General features: G+C 44.5%; 1 protein-coding gene across 1 annotated transcript; it reads right to left on the bottom strand.

The window, feature by feature from the left end:
- Positions 1-5269: 5269 nt before the first annotated feature.
- Positions 5270-6374, bottom strand: LOC114630509 (olfactory receptor 2W3-like). Its single transcript, XM_028778745.1, has one exon. The coding sequence runs from the start codon at positions 6349-6351 to the stop codon at positions 5344-5346; it is 1008 nt and encodes a 335-aa protein (XP_028634578.1). The 5' UTR covers positions 6352-6374; the 3' UTR covers positions 5270-5343.
- Between the last annotated feature and the right edge of the window lie 10619 nt (positions 6375-16993).

Raw genomic sequence — 16993 nt, 5'->3', positions numbered from 1 at the left:
TCTCTCTCTCTCTCTCTCTCTCTCTCTCTCTCTCTCTCTCTCTCTCTCTGAAGGATGAATGTCACTTGCCCATATACCCAGAGCATTCTCTACTACCACCATCACCATCACCTCCACTACCATCATCACCCACAACCACCACCATTGCCACCACCACCATTTCTCCACCACCACCCTTATCATTATCTCCAGTATCACCAGCATCTCCTCCTCCACCACCACCATCATCACCACCATTATCACCACCATTATCACCACTATCAACACCACTGCAATCGCTACTAACTTGCCACACCCAAACAGGTCTCTGAATACTGGGCTTTGTGCACTGAGAGACAGTTAATGAGTTAGTTATTTGAATCAATAAACAAATAACTTTCATTTTATTTGCTGTTCCGTGTGTGTGTGCGTGTGTGCATGAGAGGGAGACAGAGGGAGACAGAGAAAGAGAAAAAGAGAGAGAGAGAGAGAGAGAGAGAGAGAGAGAGAGAGAGGAAGACAGAGAGAGAAGGAGAGAGAAGGAGGGAAGGAGAGAGACAGAGAGAGAGAGAGAGAGAGACAGAGACAGAGAGACAGAAAGAGACAGAGACAGAGAAGGTTATATAAGGGTGCACAGCACTCTCCCTGTGGAGATGAGAAGGCAGCTCTCGGGCAGGCTCTCTCTTCTTCTGCTCTGTTGAAGCCAGCTCTCTTCTTGCTTTCCTCACAGTACACATTTGCCCTTGATGGCCCATGAGTTTCTGGATGGCTCTTCTGTCTCTGCCTCCCATCTAGCTGTAGGAGATCTGGGAACACAGATGTGTACCACCAATCCAGGATTCTTTTCTTTATGGGTTCTGGAGATTAAACTCAGGTCCTCAGGCTTGGACAGCAAGTGCTCTTACCCTCTGAGCCATCTGGTGAAGCCCAAACAGTGGACTTATTTCTGCGCTTTCCGTTTGTATAATCCATGTTCTCCTCTTTGATTGATTTGATAGCAGCAGAGTTTAATGACACCATGGTTTATCCTCATTTCTCCTAATGCTACTGAAAGCATTCTTTTAGGAGGGAAACTGTTCCAAAGACGGACACTGTGGCCCTCACTTTGGCTGTCAGACTGCTGGGACAATAAATGTAAAGAAATTTGGATTTCCACAGGAACCCTATGCTTGAAGAAGGGAAAGGCTGAAGCTTGGTGCTAGCCAGAAGGTACACTTGTTTCCCAGAAAGGTATTTCATACACTTGCAACAATCTTCACACCACCTTGCAGGAGGGCTAGCATTGTGTCAATGATGGGCAACCCATGGGCAGGACCATACCCTGACCAGAACTGGTTACCTATGAATGACTCTTGTCTTCTCAAAGGCTAAGCTTCCTGTCAGGACACTGAAGATGAGCCTCACAGGGCCTCCTTGGTTCTGTTCACAATGTGACCAGAGTAAGTTTTCTGTCTATGTTTTCACTGGTACTCACCTCTTTCTCTAGGTAACTGAGGACAGATGGCTCTGAGTCTGGCTTGTCAGAGCTCTGGCGTTGACCCTACAGCCAGGACTATACAGAAAGACACTGTCTCTAAAAACAAACAAACAAACAAAACCAAAACAAGCAAACTAACAAACAAAAACCCAAACAAAACAGAACAATAGCAAACAAAAATCAGAAACAAAAACAAACACTCAAAAAACCTCTCACAAAACAAACTAACAAAGAGGTACCTGTTTGACAGCAGCTCTCTCCCTTTCTAGGTGACATAATGCAGTAATCACCACATAAGTTTTCCAGCTTGAAATGGTCTTGGTAGGCATTAGACACCTCCATCATGGAGGGGATGGTGCCTGTCTTCCATCCTCCAGACCTCCTTGGCAGGGGTGTGGAGAGACACTGATGCGCCTGGGCAGCTGTAATGAATGTCCATTTTTGTGAAATAACAGCTTGAATAAGTTGAGTTCTTTCACATAGGGCTTCCCTGTCTGGGTCTGGGTATATTGTAGACTCAAGGTGCCTCCCTCTTTAAGACAGTGGGAATGAGACTGACCCAGAGAAAGCCTGACCTTCTTTTGTGGAGGTAACTTTGAACTTGCTACATAGTCAGTAGATGAGCTTGAACTTTGATTCTCCCATGAATTCACCTCCTGAGTGCGAGAGTTACACACACACACAGACACACACAGACACACACAGACACACACACACACAGACACACACACTTCCTAAGGACTTTGTGCACATTAGGCAAGCACTCCAGTAACTGAGCTACCCTAGCCCAACTAATAATCTCTGAGGAATGAAAGTCAACTTCACACAGACTGGAGGCTGAGGTTTAGAAACAATTGGCCACTTTTTTAAAAAAGTAATTTATTTAATGTATGAGTGCTCTATCTGCATGTACACCTGCATGCCAGACAAGGGCATTAGAACCCAGTCTAGATAGTTGTGAGCCATCATGTGGTTGCTGGGAACTGAACTCAGGTCCTCTGGAAGAGCAGGCAGTGCTCTTAACTACCGAGCCATGTCTCCAGCCCCACAATTGGCCATTTTTACGTTATAAAAACAATCCATTAGCAAAATCAGAACAGGAGGCCTCTGTCATGCTCAGTTCAGACATGCTCTAGTTTTATTCTGTTCCTGTGCTAAAACACTCTGACTGAAAGCAACTCGGGGAGGAAAGGATTCATTGACTTATTTTTGCAAGTCACAGTCAATCTTTGTGGGAAGTCAGGGCAGGAACCCAAGTAGGAACTGAATGTAGAATCCATGAAGGAAAGCAGATCCCTGGATCACTCATAGGCTCAGGCTTGGCTTCTTCCTTATACAGCCCAGATCCACTTGTCCAAGGAATGGTGCTGCCGGCTGGAGGCTGGGTCCTCCTAAATCAATTAAAATCACGGCAGTCTCTCATAGACACGCCCACAGGCCGATCTGTGTTAGTCCATGCTCTCTTCTCAGATGACTTTAGGCTGTGTCAAACTGACAAATAAAGCTGAGTAGGACATTTCTCACTTTGTGGCTTTCAGGAGTAAAGGACACGTTCGCCAGGTTGGTGCTTTCTCCTCCATCAACTACACAGGAGTAAGCAGTCGCTGACTTTCCTTGTTCTCAATACCTGACTGGCCATTTCAAGTTATCATAGCCAAACTTGTTATTTAGAAGACCTGGGGGGGGCGCTTATGTTTCTTGTGTACACTTTCTGTACTCAAGTGTAGCCCAGGAAGTTTCCTATTAGAGTAGAGAGTCTGCTGAGAGATGAGCCTGTGTTTCCTGCTCCTGGAGTCACAGCCATGACTAGAGGATCTGTGTAGACAGAGTGTGTCCACACATTTCAAGGGCTCATGGTGAGGAGCTTGGCAGCAGAGACATCACAATGGATATTTTTCCAACTGTTCTCAGCTTTGTCCTGGAAGAAAAACTGCATGGTTTTCCTGTAAGGAAAAAAAAAAGGAATCTCTTCTGCGTTTAGTCCTGGAGTTTTAACAATATAATCTCAGCTGTCTGCAATGAGGCAAGACCTTACATATCTTGGATTGGGAGCAAATTATGTCAGGTTTTGTCTTCAGCTCTGAGTCCAGTGTGGGAATCACCACAGTTAGGGCAGTCACAAACAAATGCTGAGATCCAGCAATAGGAAAGCCTGGCAGAAACATACCACACATGGAGGCGCCTGGCAGAAACTTACCACACATGGAGGCATTCTCAGAGAATGAAAAAAAGCCTCAGTAATAGTGAAGCTCAATGCCCCTCCCCCATGTTGTTATCATAGGTCAGCTTTTCCTCTATCCAGAATCACAGCAGACATGGGGTGGGGTGGGTTAAATCAAAGATTGGGGCTTAAGGACAAGGAAAGAATATCATTGCACAAAACTCTTGGTGGGAGTATTGAAAACATAAAACTCCAGCCTACGCAGGAGTCAATGCTGAATCGTGGTCATGAAGAGACACTTTGTTCATCTGAAAAAAGAAATCGACCTCTCATGTGATTAAGAAATTAAAAAACAGAGTTGGCAAGATTACTCAGTGGGTAAAGGTGTTTGCTGCCAAGCCTCTTGACTTGATTTGGATCTCCAGGACCTGTACAGTTATAGGAGAGAACCGACTCCTGCAAGTTGTTCTCTGGTGTCCAAATGTACACTGTGAAACATGCCAGCCTACACTCGTAAACACACACATACACACACACATACACACACACACACACACACACACAGTAAATAAAAGTAATCAAAAAGAAATTTAAAATAAGCAAATGACTGTCCTACTTGGCACCAGGTTACAAGTTGGTAGGAACTTACCTCTGCTGTTCCATTAGTTAGCTTTGCTGTTACATTAGTTACCACTCCATTGTCTTGACTAAGTTACTTAGCTTTGATGAAGAAGTAACACCCAGAGGCTCACGGGTTGCTATAATGGTTCTGTCCATCTTGTCAAGAATGCATGTCCAGCCAAGCTGCTCCTCACCTCAGAGCAGCCTGGAAACAGCAGGGAGATGTGGCTTCCTGCTTCTTTCTTCTTTCTTAGTCTTGTTAACCGCCTGGGGCACAGAGCCACATTCAGGGTGGGGTGGGTCTTCCCCCTCAGTTAATGCTCTAAAGCACCCTCACTGCCCCACCCTGAGGTGTCCCTCTGTCTCCTGGATTCTAAACCTAGTCGTGTTGACAAGGGAGATGAGTGAGAATACTCTTTATTGATTTGTGGCTCATCATGGGGTAGAACAGTTGGGAAACATAATGTTCAGTTCACTCACAAAGCAGATGACTTGGTACCTTACACAGAATTATAGAAAGCCCAGAGGATGCAAATCAGTGGCGAGCTGTCCACTAGTGTTGATAAGATCCAGTACTGCCAATGTTACCCAAGGCCTTACATGGAGTGACATCCAGACAAGGGACTCCTGCTCTCCCATACCCTTGAGATCAAAATTGAGACATACATGGGGATGTGGGGACAAGAGAACATAGATACTTATGTCTTCACTGTAAGGCCAGCACCCACAGTCACTCTTCCCTCATGCCCCTAATGTAAAAAGTGCACGGAAGGTACCTGTTGTCCCCTTCCTTATCTTACCAGGAGAACACATTTCACCATGTACAGGATAACACTACACCAGTCTTGGGAACAAACCGTCAGATCTGCATCTTTCATGGGAAAGTCTGCTTTAACCACAAGGAAGAAATTTAAAACACACACTGTCATCATGACTACCAAATCCCAGAACATTTTAAGAATCCAGTAACATGCCTGTGTTTTCCTCTGTCGCAGGACAGCCTGAATTTCTCCCCAAATCATTGTGGAACATTTTCTCTGCCCCCTTTCCTTCTCATTAAAATTTTGCCTGAGAACCTGTATTCTCTCAGTATTCACTGCCATTCTCACCAGGAAAGCTTCCCTCTGGTCTGTCTGGAACCAGCCCTTGCTTCCCCTGTCTCTCGGCTACCCAGCAGCAGTCGCCTGAGTGCCCCTTTCACCTCCTTGTTCCTGAGTGTGTAGATCAGAGGGTTGAGGAGAGGGGTGACAATGTTGTAGAAGAGGGTGAGGAACTTGCCCTGGTCCTGGGACGAGCTGTTCCCCGGCTGCATGTACATGTAGATGATATTTCCATAGAAAAGGGAGACCACGGTGAGGTGCGAGCCACAGGTGTTGAAAGCCTTGTGCCGCCCTGCAGCCGAGCGGATTTGCAACACTGCTCTCACGATGTATCCATAGGAGACCAAGATGAACACCAGGGGTGACAGCACGATGCCTATCGCCAGGACAAAGACAGTGCCTTCCACTGCAGCAGTGTTGACACAGGCCATCCTGATGAGAGCTGGCATCTCGCAGAGGAAGTGGTCCACCCTGCGTTGCCCACAGCGGGGTAGGCTGAGAGTCACCGGAGACATAGCCAAGGAGTTGGCCACCCCGCAGCTCCAGGCCACTGAGACCAGGCCCACGCAGAGTCTGGGGCTCATGATGACCATGTAGTGCAAGGGCTTACAGACCGCCACAAAGCGGTCATAGGCCATGACAGCCAGCAGCAGGCACTCCACACCCCCCAGGCCCAGGAACAGGACCAGCTGCAGAGCACAGCCCACATAGCTGATGGTCTTGTCCGGCCCGCTGAGGTTATAGAGCAGCTGTGGGATGGAGCTGCTGGTGAAGCTGAGGTCCAGGAAGGACAGATGTGTGAGGAAGAAGTACATGGGGGTGTGCAGGTGCGGGTCCAGCCTGGACACCAAGATGATGGTGCTGTTACCCAGCAGGGTCAGGAGGTAGGCGGGCAGGATGATGGCAAAGAGGACCCTCTCCAGCTGGGGCCGATCAGAGAAGCCTATAAGGATGAAATGGCTGAAGGTGCTATCATTGGCTGCGTCCATCTCTACTCCACCTGAGGAAGACATCAATACTGACAGTAATCAGAGAGGACAGAGTGTCAGGTATTTATTACTTGTTTAGTTCCAACAATGATGTAGTGACCATGACAGAGAAGCAAACTGAATTGTGTATCTGTCAAGCCAGCTGTCATGTGTAGAATGGGACATGGTTGGTTTGAACCCAGAAGTTGCTGTTACTGTGTCTGCTTTACTCACTCTGGTCTTGCTTCTAATTCCATGAAGCAAGAGATGAATTATGCTGTGGCTCAGATTTTGATTCTTTCCAGACTCACGATCTCAAGCTCCTGTCCAAAGGCAAAGAGCATGAAATTCTTAGCCCCACATAACCAACAAGAGCATTGAAGATGCCCAGCACAGCTGATGAGAAATTCGGACATCACCCTTGTGAACCCATGTGGGTTGACTCACACACAGATGTATTGAAAATGAATTTGCTGGGTTTTTTTTTTCTAGAGATTTTTGAAAATTTGGTAATTTAAGGACAGACTAGTGTTACCTACAACTATCTTTAAATTTTTTTCAAATGTACAAACTTTATATATACATTATGCATTTTATAATCTACTGAAAAATATAAGGAAATCTACTATAAACCATTAAAGCTTATCAAAATTGATAGAACAAAAACCCTCTAGAGTATTGTTCCCAGCAGAGAGGAACTGAAATGTGCAGCTGGAGGACTATATGTCATCTGGATCAAAAGAACTGTGGTTTGCTTGAGATGCACGAGACACAGTCTCTTCTTTTGATTGTTATATTTAGTGAATTTTGGATTTCTAGGTAGAAGAGTGGCACAGACATTAGTAAATTTTAGATTTCTGGAGAGTAAAATGGCATAGGAGACAATAGGTTATCAGTGAAACCATGTGCTCTTAAGACCTCCTTCTGGGCCTGCTGCCTAGGCAGCATGGTGCTTGTTTTTCTTCCAAAGTACATAGGAACTATTGCTTAAAGAAACATTGACTCCCAGTAAAGTTTTGTTTTAATTACATTTATGTGTGTGCATATGTGTGCATGCATGTGTGCATATGTGTGCATGCATGTGTGCATTTGTGTGTGTGTGCATGTGTGTGTGTGTGTTAGCTCACCTTTGTAGGTATGAGGTCAACTTTCAGGAATCAGTTTTGTGCTTCCATCATGTGAGCTTAGGGGATCAGATTCAGGTCATCAAGCTTGGCAGCAAGTCTCTTTACCCACTGAGTCTTAAATGGAGAAGGCCTAGGGTCCAGGTTCGAATCCTGCTAGGAGAAGATTGGTTGACCTACCTCCCAGCTCAATAGCACATGCATATTCCCTTGCTTCTGTAGCACATTACAGGAAAGGCAGAGAGAAAGAAAAGTTCTTTTTCTCCCAGGCTTGGTCAAAGTGTAAATAAACCCAATTTCTCTATCAATTTCCATCCTCTAATCTCTTTGGCATAAAGGAAAGCTGAGGTGGCCTGCATAACCTGCATACCCTGCACCAGTGCATCATGGATCATAGCAAGGCATGAGTCATTCACCCATTCATGCATGCCTGAGGAGAATGTAAGTAGGCACCATGGTTCTTAAGAGATCCTGACTTCTCTGCGCACACATCTCAAGGATGTATGTGATGTTTTAATAAAAGAAACATGTTTCTTTTACACAATTGAAAATTGAGTGTTTTCTCTTTGCTCCCACTAATCTGTCCTGCCTTCCTAATGTTCATTCTTCTGACTGACACAGTCAAGAAAGACCTTCCCAGGGGAAGATTTGGTGACTTTTTATGATCATGTCTAAGAGAAATGTTTACTCTAGTGACCTTCATGGCATCAGATCTTCAAAAGCTGCCTTGCTGACTCTCTTTTTTTAAAAAACAAAACATCATCTGGCTCTCATGTCCCCTTGGGGTTTGTGTCTCTGTGAGGCCTGAAGGAGGGTGCCTCGATTGTGCATAATGCACTGTGTCAAATTTGATTCTACTGAGCTGTTGATTTCTCTAAGAGATTCTTTTCACTCTGCCTAAAATGGTAAGACCTGAAATCAAGACAGAGCTCCATTCCTGCCAGCAACTCCACAGGGCTTACCCACTAGCTCTGGCCTTTCTCTGAGAAACTGGTATTTAACAGGTATAACCTTTGCTGTCTGAAAGGCTCCAGGAAGGGCACACCCCTTACTCTTTCTGTGTCAGGCTCTGGAGGGGCAGCCTTCCCCTGCTGTACTTAGCCTTAGGCCCAGGATTTCAGCTCTCTGCTCAAGTACTTCTTGTCCAGAGCAGCATGACTGTTGTCCTATTGATAGAACTTTATAGAGAGAAGAAAGTAAATTAAAAAGCTGATTAAGGCCAGCTCCTCCCTGACCAATCAGTGGCATATGCCTGTCTGTGCCAGCTTCATGGTCAAAATGTTCTGAGACATGGCTGACAAGATACTTTCTGATGCAGACATGGGTTCCTCAGACATCTGGACACCTCTCTGAGATGTATGAACACTAACACAGTGACCTCCACTGAGACAAATAGCGTGCTCAGTCAGTAAGATACTTTACAAATGTATTAGGTGTTGATAGCACCTTTTCGTGTAGACACCAGGGGCTTCACTTGTCTAGACACAGCTGAGACTCTGAAGACAAGGAGAAAACTCATTTCTCCCTTAGGGAGACAAGCCAGAAGTAGAAAGAAAACAACAATCCCCAGAGGACATGATAAGAGGACGTAGCAGTTGTCCCCTCAGTGAGAAATGTGCTTCCAGATCCTAGAGCCCTCTCCCAGGACAGCTGCTTACAGACCCTCCCTGCTAGGCGCGCCTGCTCAGAAAGAGTAGATTTTTTTTCTCTATTTCTTCTTTCCAGGTACTTGTCAAAATCCACTCTTGCTCATCACTGCTGAGCCTGCTGTTTTGATAAACTCTAGTGCAAAAATCATGTCTGCCTTTCCCACCCTTTCTCCTTGCCTCCCTCTTTCTCTCCCTCTCTCCCTCCCTCCTTCTCTTCCTTCCTCCCTCCCTCTCTCCCTCCCTCCGTCTTGTCTCCTTCCAGAAGCTGCTGAGATCTCCAGCTATGCTGCCCTTTAGTTTCGTAAATTCCAATAAACCAAACTTGTCCTTGAGTTTTCTTCTGGATCCATTTTTAAATTCCTTTACCCACAAGGCTAAGGATCTGTAAAAGGGACCCTATGTGTCTCAGTGACATTAACCAAGATAGATACCTTTCCATGCACCAAGCAGTGTTCCTGGGCTGGGGTAGCCTGAGCCAGGAACATCTTTACATGGTTCACACCTGGACACAGAGCAGGCAGTGGGTTAACTCAGCCTCACAGCAGGGTAGGTTTACTTATTTCTCTTCCTTGCTCCAAGGGAAACAGGACAGGACCAGATACTAAATTGGAGACCTGAGTTCTCCCTACATGGGTTGAGGTGACAGAAAGGCCAAAAGGAGACTGAAGATGGTCACTCACAGATGGGGTTGGAAACACCGAATCTGCTTACCTGCACAAACAGGTCCTTTCCCTGTGAAGCATCTCTGCAGCTTGTGTGTTTGGGAGCATGAGCAGACACTGTGTCACACTGATGTCACCCTTGGGTGCTGATGGATCAGACAATGGAGGTCACCTGTCCTCATGTGTACTGATTCATCTCAGAAATGTCTGCATTTGGTTGCAGGTGAAGCTGTGGGCTTTTGCCAGATCCTAGGGGGCTGCCAATATTGAGAAGGAAATATTTCAGTTTACTTGAACATTAAATTTTTTAACAAAATTATTTTATCATTTAAAAGACTAAAGATCTTGACCCCCGCCCCAAGTTTAAGTATAATAACAGTGTGTAGAATACTGAGTTACCCCTCAGGGCAGGGAACCCAGGTTATCCAACAAGGAGCCAATATACATTTTATTTCTGTTGTGGGGTTGAGAAACCCAAATAAAACTCACACCTCAGATCTCATTTTCTTCCTTTTTCTGTTTTTAATCTGACAAAAATCAGCTTTTCTTTTCCCCACAAACTCTAGTTTTAATATTAAGACACAAGGAAACTCACGTTTTCTGTGTCTATTCAGCACTTTTATACCTAATCCTATAAAAATGGTGCATCACTTACAGCAGCACAATGTGTGTCCCGTGTTGCTGCTATCCTGTCTCAGTATCCCAGAGTTATCTCCCTACTCACCAGGATTTGGGACAAGGAAGGTGAGCACTCTACTGCTGAACTAAGCCACAGCTTGTCTTTGTTTAACAAGAGAGCTGAGAGGTGCAGATCTCTGAGATCACCTCCCGAGATCAGGACCTACTCACCATCATACCTGGGTGTGGCCGGTGCACTATTCACCTCAGTGCAGAGGAATGGCCTCACACAGCTCTGAATGTGCAGTGCCTTCCCCATTAGATACTCATAGATGCTACAGTTGGAGTTACTATGGAGAAAATCAAGGTGTCTATTCCTGCCTTGGCATCACCCTCTGTCTGAAGGTCCCAATGTTTGCAGAGCCCAAAGCTGCAGTTGCAAAGGTGGTGCTCTCCAGAGAGGATCCTGGAGAGAACTCCGTGGGGGTCTGAGTTCACCAGTATCCACAAGGGAGGCAGGGCCAGCATTCCCTCAGTATCCCCACACTCTGGGCAATCTTCTGAACCCACCAGGGTCATTAGCACATTCATTTTTTGTTGTCCTGTGCCACCTCAGTGTTCCAGTCCCCACAGATACAACCAGGAAATGGGGGCCATGAGAGTCTGTCCCTTGATAGAAAAATAATTTAATATAGCATGCAAGCAAAATGTGGTCACTAAATCTGATGTTCAAAAGACAGGAATACATAGAGACCGTTTTGCTTCTTTCTCTTGTTCACAAAAAAAGACTATGTGACTTTAAAATTAAAAAAAATAATCATTAGAAGAACAACTAGACCAATTCAACCCAGAACAGGATCACATACCTTTTAAAACCCAAGATCCACTGAAAATCAGTGGATGTCCTAAGTAAATGGCTTAACAGGGAGATGCAGTTAATGAATTGGCAGGTGATTTTCTATTTATCTATTTTTACTATTGAATTTGGGGAAAATGTTGACATACATGGACTTATATTTTAGCTTCAGAAACTGAACATTATCTTGAGCTCCCTGATTTCTTTGTAAATACACATATATTTATTGTTTCTCTCTGGTATTGTGAATAGATATAGCCAAGCAAGTGTTAGCCACTGAATAACTCCACAGACCTGTGTCCTTGCTTTAATATTACTGTGAAGGGAAAAATAAATAGAAAAATTAATAGTCCTTCAAGTCAGCAAGGCGATGCTGGAGACTAACAGATGGCATAGAGCCATTGGCTGAGGAATTCATCAACACGGCAATATAGGCCATTTTAGATTAAATGTGGTTACAGCTACAGAGAATCTCTGCTAGCAACTGTGTACCTAAGGAGTCCCCAGGTGAGTATTTGCACACATGTGGGTTGTCTACACCCTTTCCTCCTTCACGTGCAGTAGAACAGAGTGACAGAGACCCAGTCACAAACTGAGGGGCTGATGTGGGATACAGGACAAATTTACCAAATTCTACTGCCTCAAGTTTCTCTACCTGTGGGATGCCGTAAGTAGGAGTTGTCACTCCAAGTGAATCTGGTGGGTAGGGCCAGTGCCACAAGCCATCTTCCCTAGAGTTCTTGATTCTGGGCCTTTCCAATGTGCTAAGAAAGCTGGTCTACTTAGGTAATTCATGTATTAAGCTTGTGACTTGACTCAGGAGAGTGGGGCTGGAGGAGAGGAAAATATTTGTGAAATTAGGTCTGTAAAGAACTCATCTAGTCTACTGGAAATACAGGGCATTGATATTTATAGACACAACTTGAGATTTATAGCTTAGGACAAAGAAATCTAATGTTGGATGTGTAGAGAGAATTTTGGTTTCTTTGAAAAACACAGAAATATTATGGGGATATGTGGGACAGTGATAGGATGGTTGGTTTTGGTAGAAGCACTGGCTGGAAATAGCCCAGAGACCCAACAGGCGTCCATTGCCTGTGAGGGACAGGCATCTATTCCATTGCGCTCCCAGAATCCAGGCTCCTGACATGTGGCATGGATCTCCATTGACCTGCACTGTTCAGTCACATAGGGCATGCAGCCCCTCCCAACGAGGTAGAGGGCATGACTACAGTCCTCAGACCCTAGGGAGATTTACATACTAATGAGATACCTGAAGGCCAGAGGGTGGAGCCAATTAAGCATTCTCCCCCAGACCCCCTCCCCCCCCATTTAACTCAGGTCTGCCCTGAGTTTCAGGGGGGGGTTCACATCCAGATTCAATTATTATCTGTCATGCCAATAAAGCTGTTTTGGAAACGCATGGACTTTCTCAGGTTATTGGGGCCTTCCGTCTTGCAGCTGTCGTGGAAGACATTCCTGCATTCCAGCCACAGAGACCCACAGGTATATGGTTTTGTTTCAATCAGGTTTGTTGATATAGGGCTGTTTCACAGCAGGTGACTATGATTTGCCTCATGCTCTAGCAGGGGTGTGGTTTTGCCGCTGCAGAGAGTTTCTACAACTGTGTGACATTTTGGAATTCTGGTAATTTTTCAGAGGATATATATATATATATATATTCTTTATAGAGAAGTAAGTACCCTAATTCTCAAAAGAGTATGAAGAAGATGTTGAGACAGGAACCATTCATGAACCCCAAAAGACCACCAAGGAGCCAATTCCTATGCAATCACATTAGGGTCTCTTTATTTAAGATCAAGCTTGGGCTCCCTGCCAGCCCTGACACAGCAGGATGGGAAGGTGGAGCCCCCAGTCCAGTTTCAGGCAAGCATTTATAGAGCCAAGAAAGGGGTATCTTGCTTGACACACATCTGATTGGGGGGCCATTATGACCTTTAATGTATTTGGCTGGTGCTGGGAGCCAATCTGCAAACTTGACTTCTGTTTTTCTCCTGATTGGTGGTTGCTAGGAAGTGAAATGTCAGGGGCAGGCTTTAACCTAGAGGTCCAGATTTGTTGGAGAATAACCTGGAAACTGGTGCTAGATAACAATTTGTTAGTTAATTCAAGTTCAAATTTAGGTCAGCTTCTCTAAGATGGAGTCTGAAGCCAAAAGAACCCAAAAGATGGAGTCTGAACCCAAAAGTCTCTCAGAAGTAAGGAAAACTTGAGAAAGTGGAAAATGATAATACTGTAGACTAGAAAAAGCCCAGTCTGTAGTAAGAGGGATTCGCAATGGAATAGAAATGACGGGGAGAGGAGCCAGACATCCCATGAGGGAGTGATCCTGCCGTATGCCTCAGAAGAGAGGCCCATACACCATGATGGAATCCATTTCTTGTGTGTGTGTGTGTGTGTGTGTGTGTGTTTGTACACATACATGAGAGAAAGAGAGGGGGAGGAAGAGAGAGAGGTATGAGTGGGTGTTCACATGAGTGTGGCCCCACATATGTGGAGGCTGGAGGGTGATGTAGGAAATTATCCTCAGTTACTCTTCCACTTTACCAAGACAGGGTCTCTAAATCAAACCCAGAGCTAACTGATATGGGCAGTCTTGCTAGTCAGCTTACTCTGGGAATCCTGTTTGGAGTTACAAGAGGGCTCCACACCCACGTGAGTCCTAGGGACCCAAGTTCTGGCCCTCCCACTTTCAAGACAAGCAATTAAACACAGAGCCATCCCTCTACTCCAGGTATCAATTTCTTTATAGAAGCATCTTCATCTAAGTTCCTAGGCAGTTCCCCACATTCCAAGCCAGTAAAACATCAGACACACGGCCTACATATCCTGAGGGAATGTACAATTTAATAGTGTCATTGTGACATTGCAAAGATCCCAAACTCCAGTGTTCTTAGTGAAACCATGTCTGAGAATACAGCACTATCCCATCTCTGGAATCCTGTATGCCTCCAAAGTTTGGCTTTCTAGCTAAAATTTTCCTGTGTCTAAAATAGACATGACACGTTTAGCACTTGGCTTTAACCTTTATTGGATGGTAGCTGTCTAGTTACAAATAATATCTCTATATCGCATTTTGAAGACATTTCTAGTTACATCATTTAATTCTCATTCCAAGTACTTAATCATTTGTTCATTAACAAATAAGCATTCAGCCGTAACCACAGCCAGCCAGTGTTTGAGATTCTGGAATGTCCTTAGGGATATTCTGCTAATAAATACCTTGTTCCTCCTCATGATGCTAACACCACACCACGAAAGGACAACTAAGTTAGTAATTAAATAAGAGTTCAGTACCGTGTTCTGGGAGCTGATACATACTGATGTATACCACGTGGGGTAAGTGAGCCTCCATAAACCTGGTGAAGAAGACTGAGAAGGTGTGCTCTGGGGGTATGGGATGAAGATGTTCCAGTGAGAAGCCTTTGAGTGGGTTTATCAGAGAGAAGGAAACGGATGAAAAAGCACTGGGATAAAAAAGAATTGCAAGCAGAAATCACAGCTGGGGAGAAGGCCTGTGATGGAAAGAAGAACTTGGTTTGATATAGTTCTACCATGCAGGCAAGGAAGCTGGAGCAGAATGGAAATGGGGGGTGAGGGAGGAAGACAGAATAGGAGGAGGGACGGAATCAGGTCTTTGAGGGCCCAAAAGATCAGCATGAAGGGTGAAGGTTACACTAGACTCTAAGCCTAATGAGGGTCAGTACAGCAGCTCCATTGTCTGGGGCCTGAGTGGGTGTGTTGAAGATGAATGTGGGAGGGGCAGGTCCAGTTGGGATACTGTAGAGAAATGAGTGCAGTGATGCAGAAGAGTTGGGGGCGGTTGGGGGGGTTGAAAGTGCAGGCTGGTACTGGAGCAGCTAGAAGTCAAGATGGCGGGACACTGCAGCTCTTTGAAAGCCGAGCCACACTGTCACTGCTGAGGGACTAGAGGTAGACTGTGGAATCAGGAACACAGCAAAGTTGTTGCTTGGGCCAAGAAACAGAAGGGAAGACTCTGACATGCACTAGATTCAGAGACTCTTTTCCCCCTGTTTTTAAGAGAAATTAGAGGGAGATTTACTGTGGTAGCTACTGGGGCTAAGTTTTAGGCTGGTTTTTAAATGTCTATAGAGTTCAAGTTAACAGTTACATCTAAAAAGTTATTGTTTGGGAGAAAGGATAGGGAAGGTAGGGAAACAGTTATCTATTTAGAGGGCTTTTCAGGCAACAAGCTAGAATTCCAGAGGAATGGTGAGAACATATTGTGGATTGGAAAAGCAAGGATTCAAACAAGAGACTTGAGATAAGAAATCTTAGAATACAGAGGATGAAGTCTTTAATGACTCACGTTGGGTTGGTGACTGACATCTTGTTAGGAGGCATGGTGAGATGGCAAGACTTGTGGGTGTTCTTGAGATGGTAATGAGGGTCTCTATAACAGAAAGGATGGTCTTGGGTCTCAGGTGTATCTGTTGTTTCCCTCTCAGAAAAAAATGACTTCCCTGTCCCTGTGAGTGGTTGGAGATTCCATGAGAGAGGTCACCTCAGGTCAGTCATGGTCCATTGGAGAGGAAGCTCTAGGATGGATTAAAGATCCTTTGCTCCACTAAGATCAGGAAAAAAAGATAGTTTGTGTGGTCTGTGAATTACTCATGGGGTCATGTAAAGACCTGTCATTTCCTCTCTGTAAATAACAGAGCAGAGAAGTATCTTCGTATAACCAATTTAGAAAATCTAGAAAGAAAGCTGTGTCAATGACATATTAGAAGTAACGATGTCAGCCATAACAATACCCATGGAAAAGAAAAATAATCTTGAACTTTAAAGTAGAGTTGGAAAGGAAAATGAAATTTTTGGTAGACTATCAAGATATAGATAACCAAATCTACCAATAATTCTTATAGGGTTGGTGTTTCAGAACTTGATGTTTTAACGTTTGTTTAACACTTATTTAGCAGACACAGATACAGAGAAGTATGACAGGAACTGGCCTTCAGTGACCTTTAAGGGTTTCACTAGAAAAGCACAGAACACTTTACTGGAAAAATAAATCAAATACCATAATTATTTCAACACCATCTTTACATAGTATTTAAATACGAGCTAAGTTCTGGCCACTCGTCAGTGATAATCTTGAATGTCATTACACTACAAGGGGTCATCAGTGTTTCCTTCATAGGATGCATGTCTAGCCTGGGTGATTTGATTGAGGTCTTAACAACCAGTATCATGTGCAGAGGCAGAAAGCAAACATGTGTCATTCCCGTGCCAAGGAGATTTATCACTGTGAGTGAATGGAGTGTAAATGGAACGTCTGCTTTCAAGCCAGTTACTTAGCCATTAAATCCTGAAGAAAAAAAAAGAGCAAGTTTAAAATAATGAGAAAGTTTTGCTTATTTAGATGATGAGGAGTCACTTCAGGATGTTGAATAAGGTAACCAAATGCTTTTACAAACAGCTACATTCTTTAACTTCTATGTTTCTTTCCATGTTTCTTTGTTTCTTTCTTTGTTTCTCTTTTTGTCTTTTTTTTTTTTTTTTGCTTTGTTTTTCTTTTTGAAGTAGGATTTTGCTACGGAGCCCACACCAGCCTCAGAGTCCTGTCTCTGTCTCCCTGATGTTAGGATGACTGGCATACACCACCATTGATGCCAGAGCACAGGCTTCCTTTAAAAAATTCACCCAGGGCTACAGAGATTGCTCAGTAGTGAAGAGCACTTGCTGCTCCTATAGAGGACCAGGGTTTGATTCCCAGCACCCACATGGTCACTTGCC

This window comes from Grammomys surdaster, unplaced genomic scaffold (genome assembly GCF_004785775.1).
Source record: "Grammomys surdaster isolate TR1022 unplaced genomic scaffold, NIH_TR_1.0 340, whole genome shotgun sequence".
Classification (NCBI taxonomy): Eukaryota; Metazoa; Chordata; class Mammalia; order Rodentia; family Muridae; genus Grammomys; species Grammomys surdaster.
Note: the sequence above shows the minus strand (reverse complement) of the source record. Positions and strands in the feature narration are given on the sequence as shown.

Coding starts and splice junctions, on each gene's coding strand:
- LOC114630509 (XM_028778745.1), bottom strand. CDS start 6,351: ATGTCTTCCTCAGGTGGAGTAGAGATGGACGCAGCCAATGATAGCACC.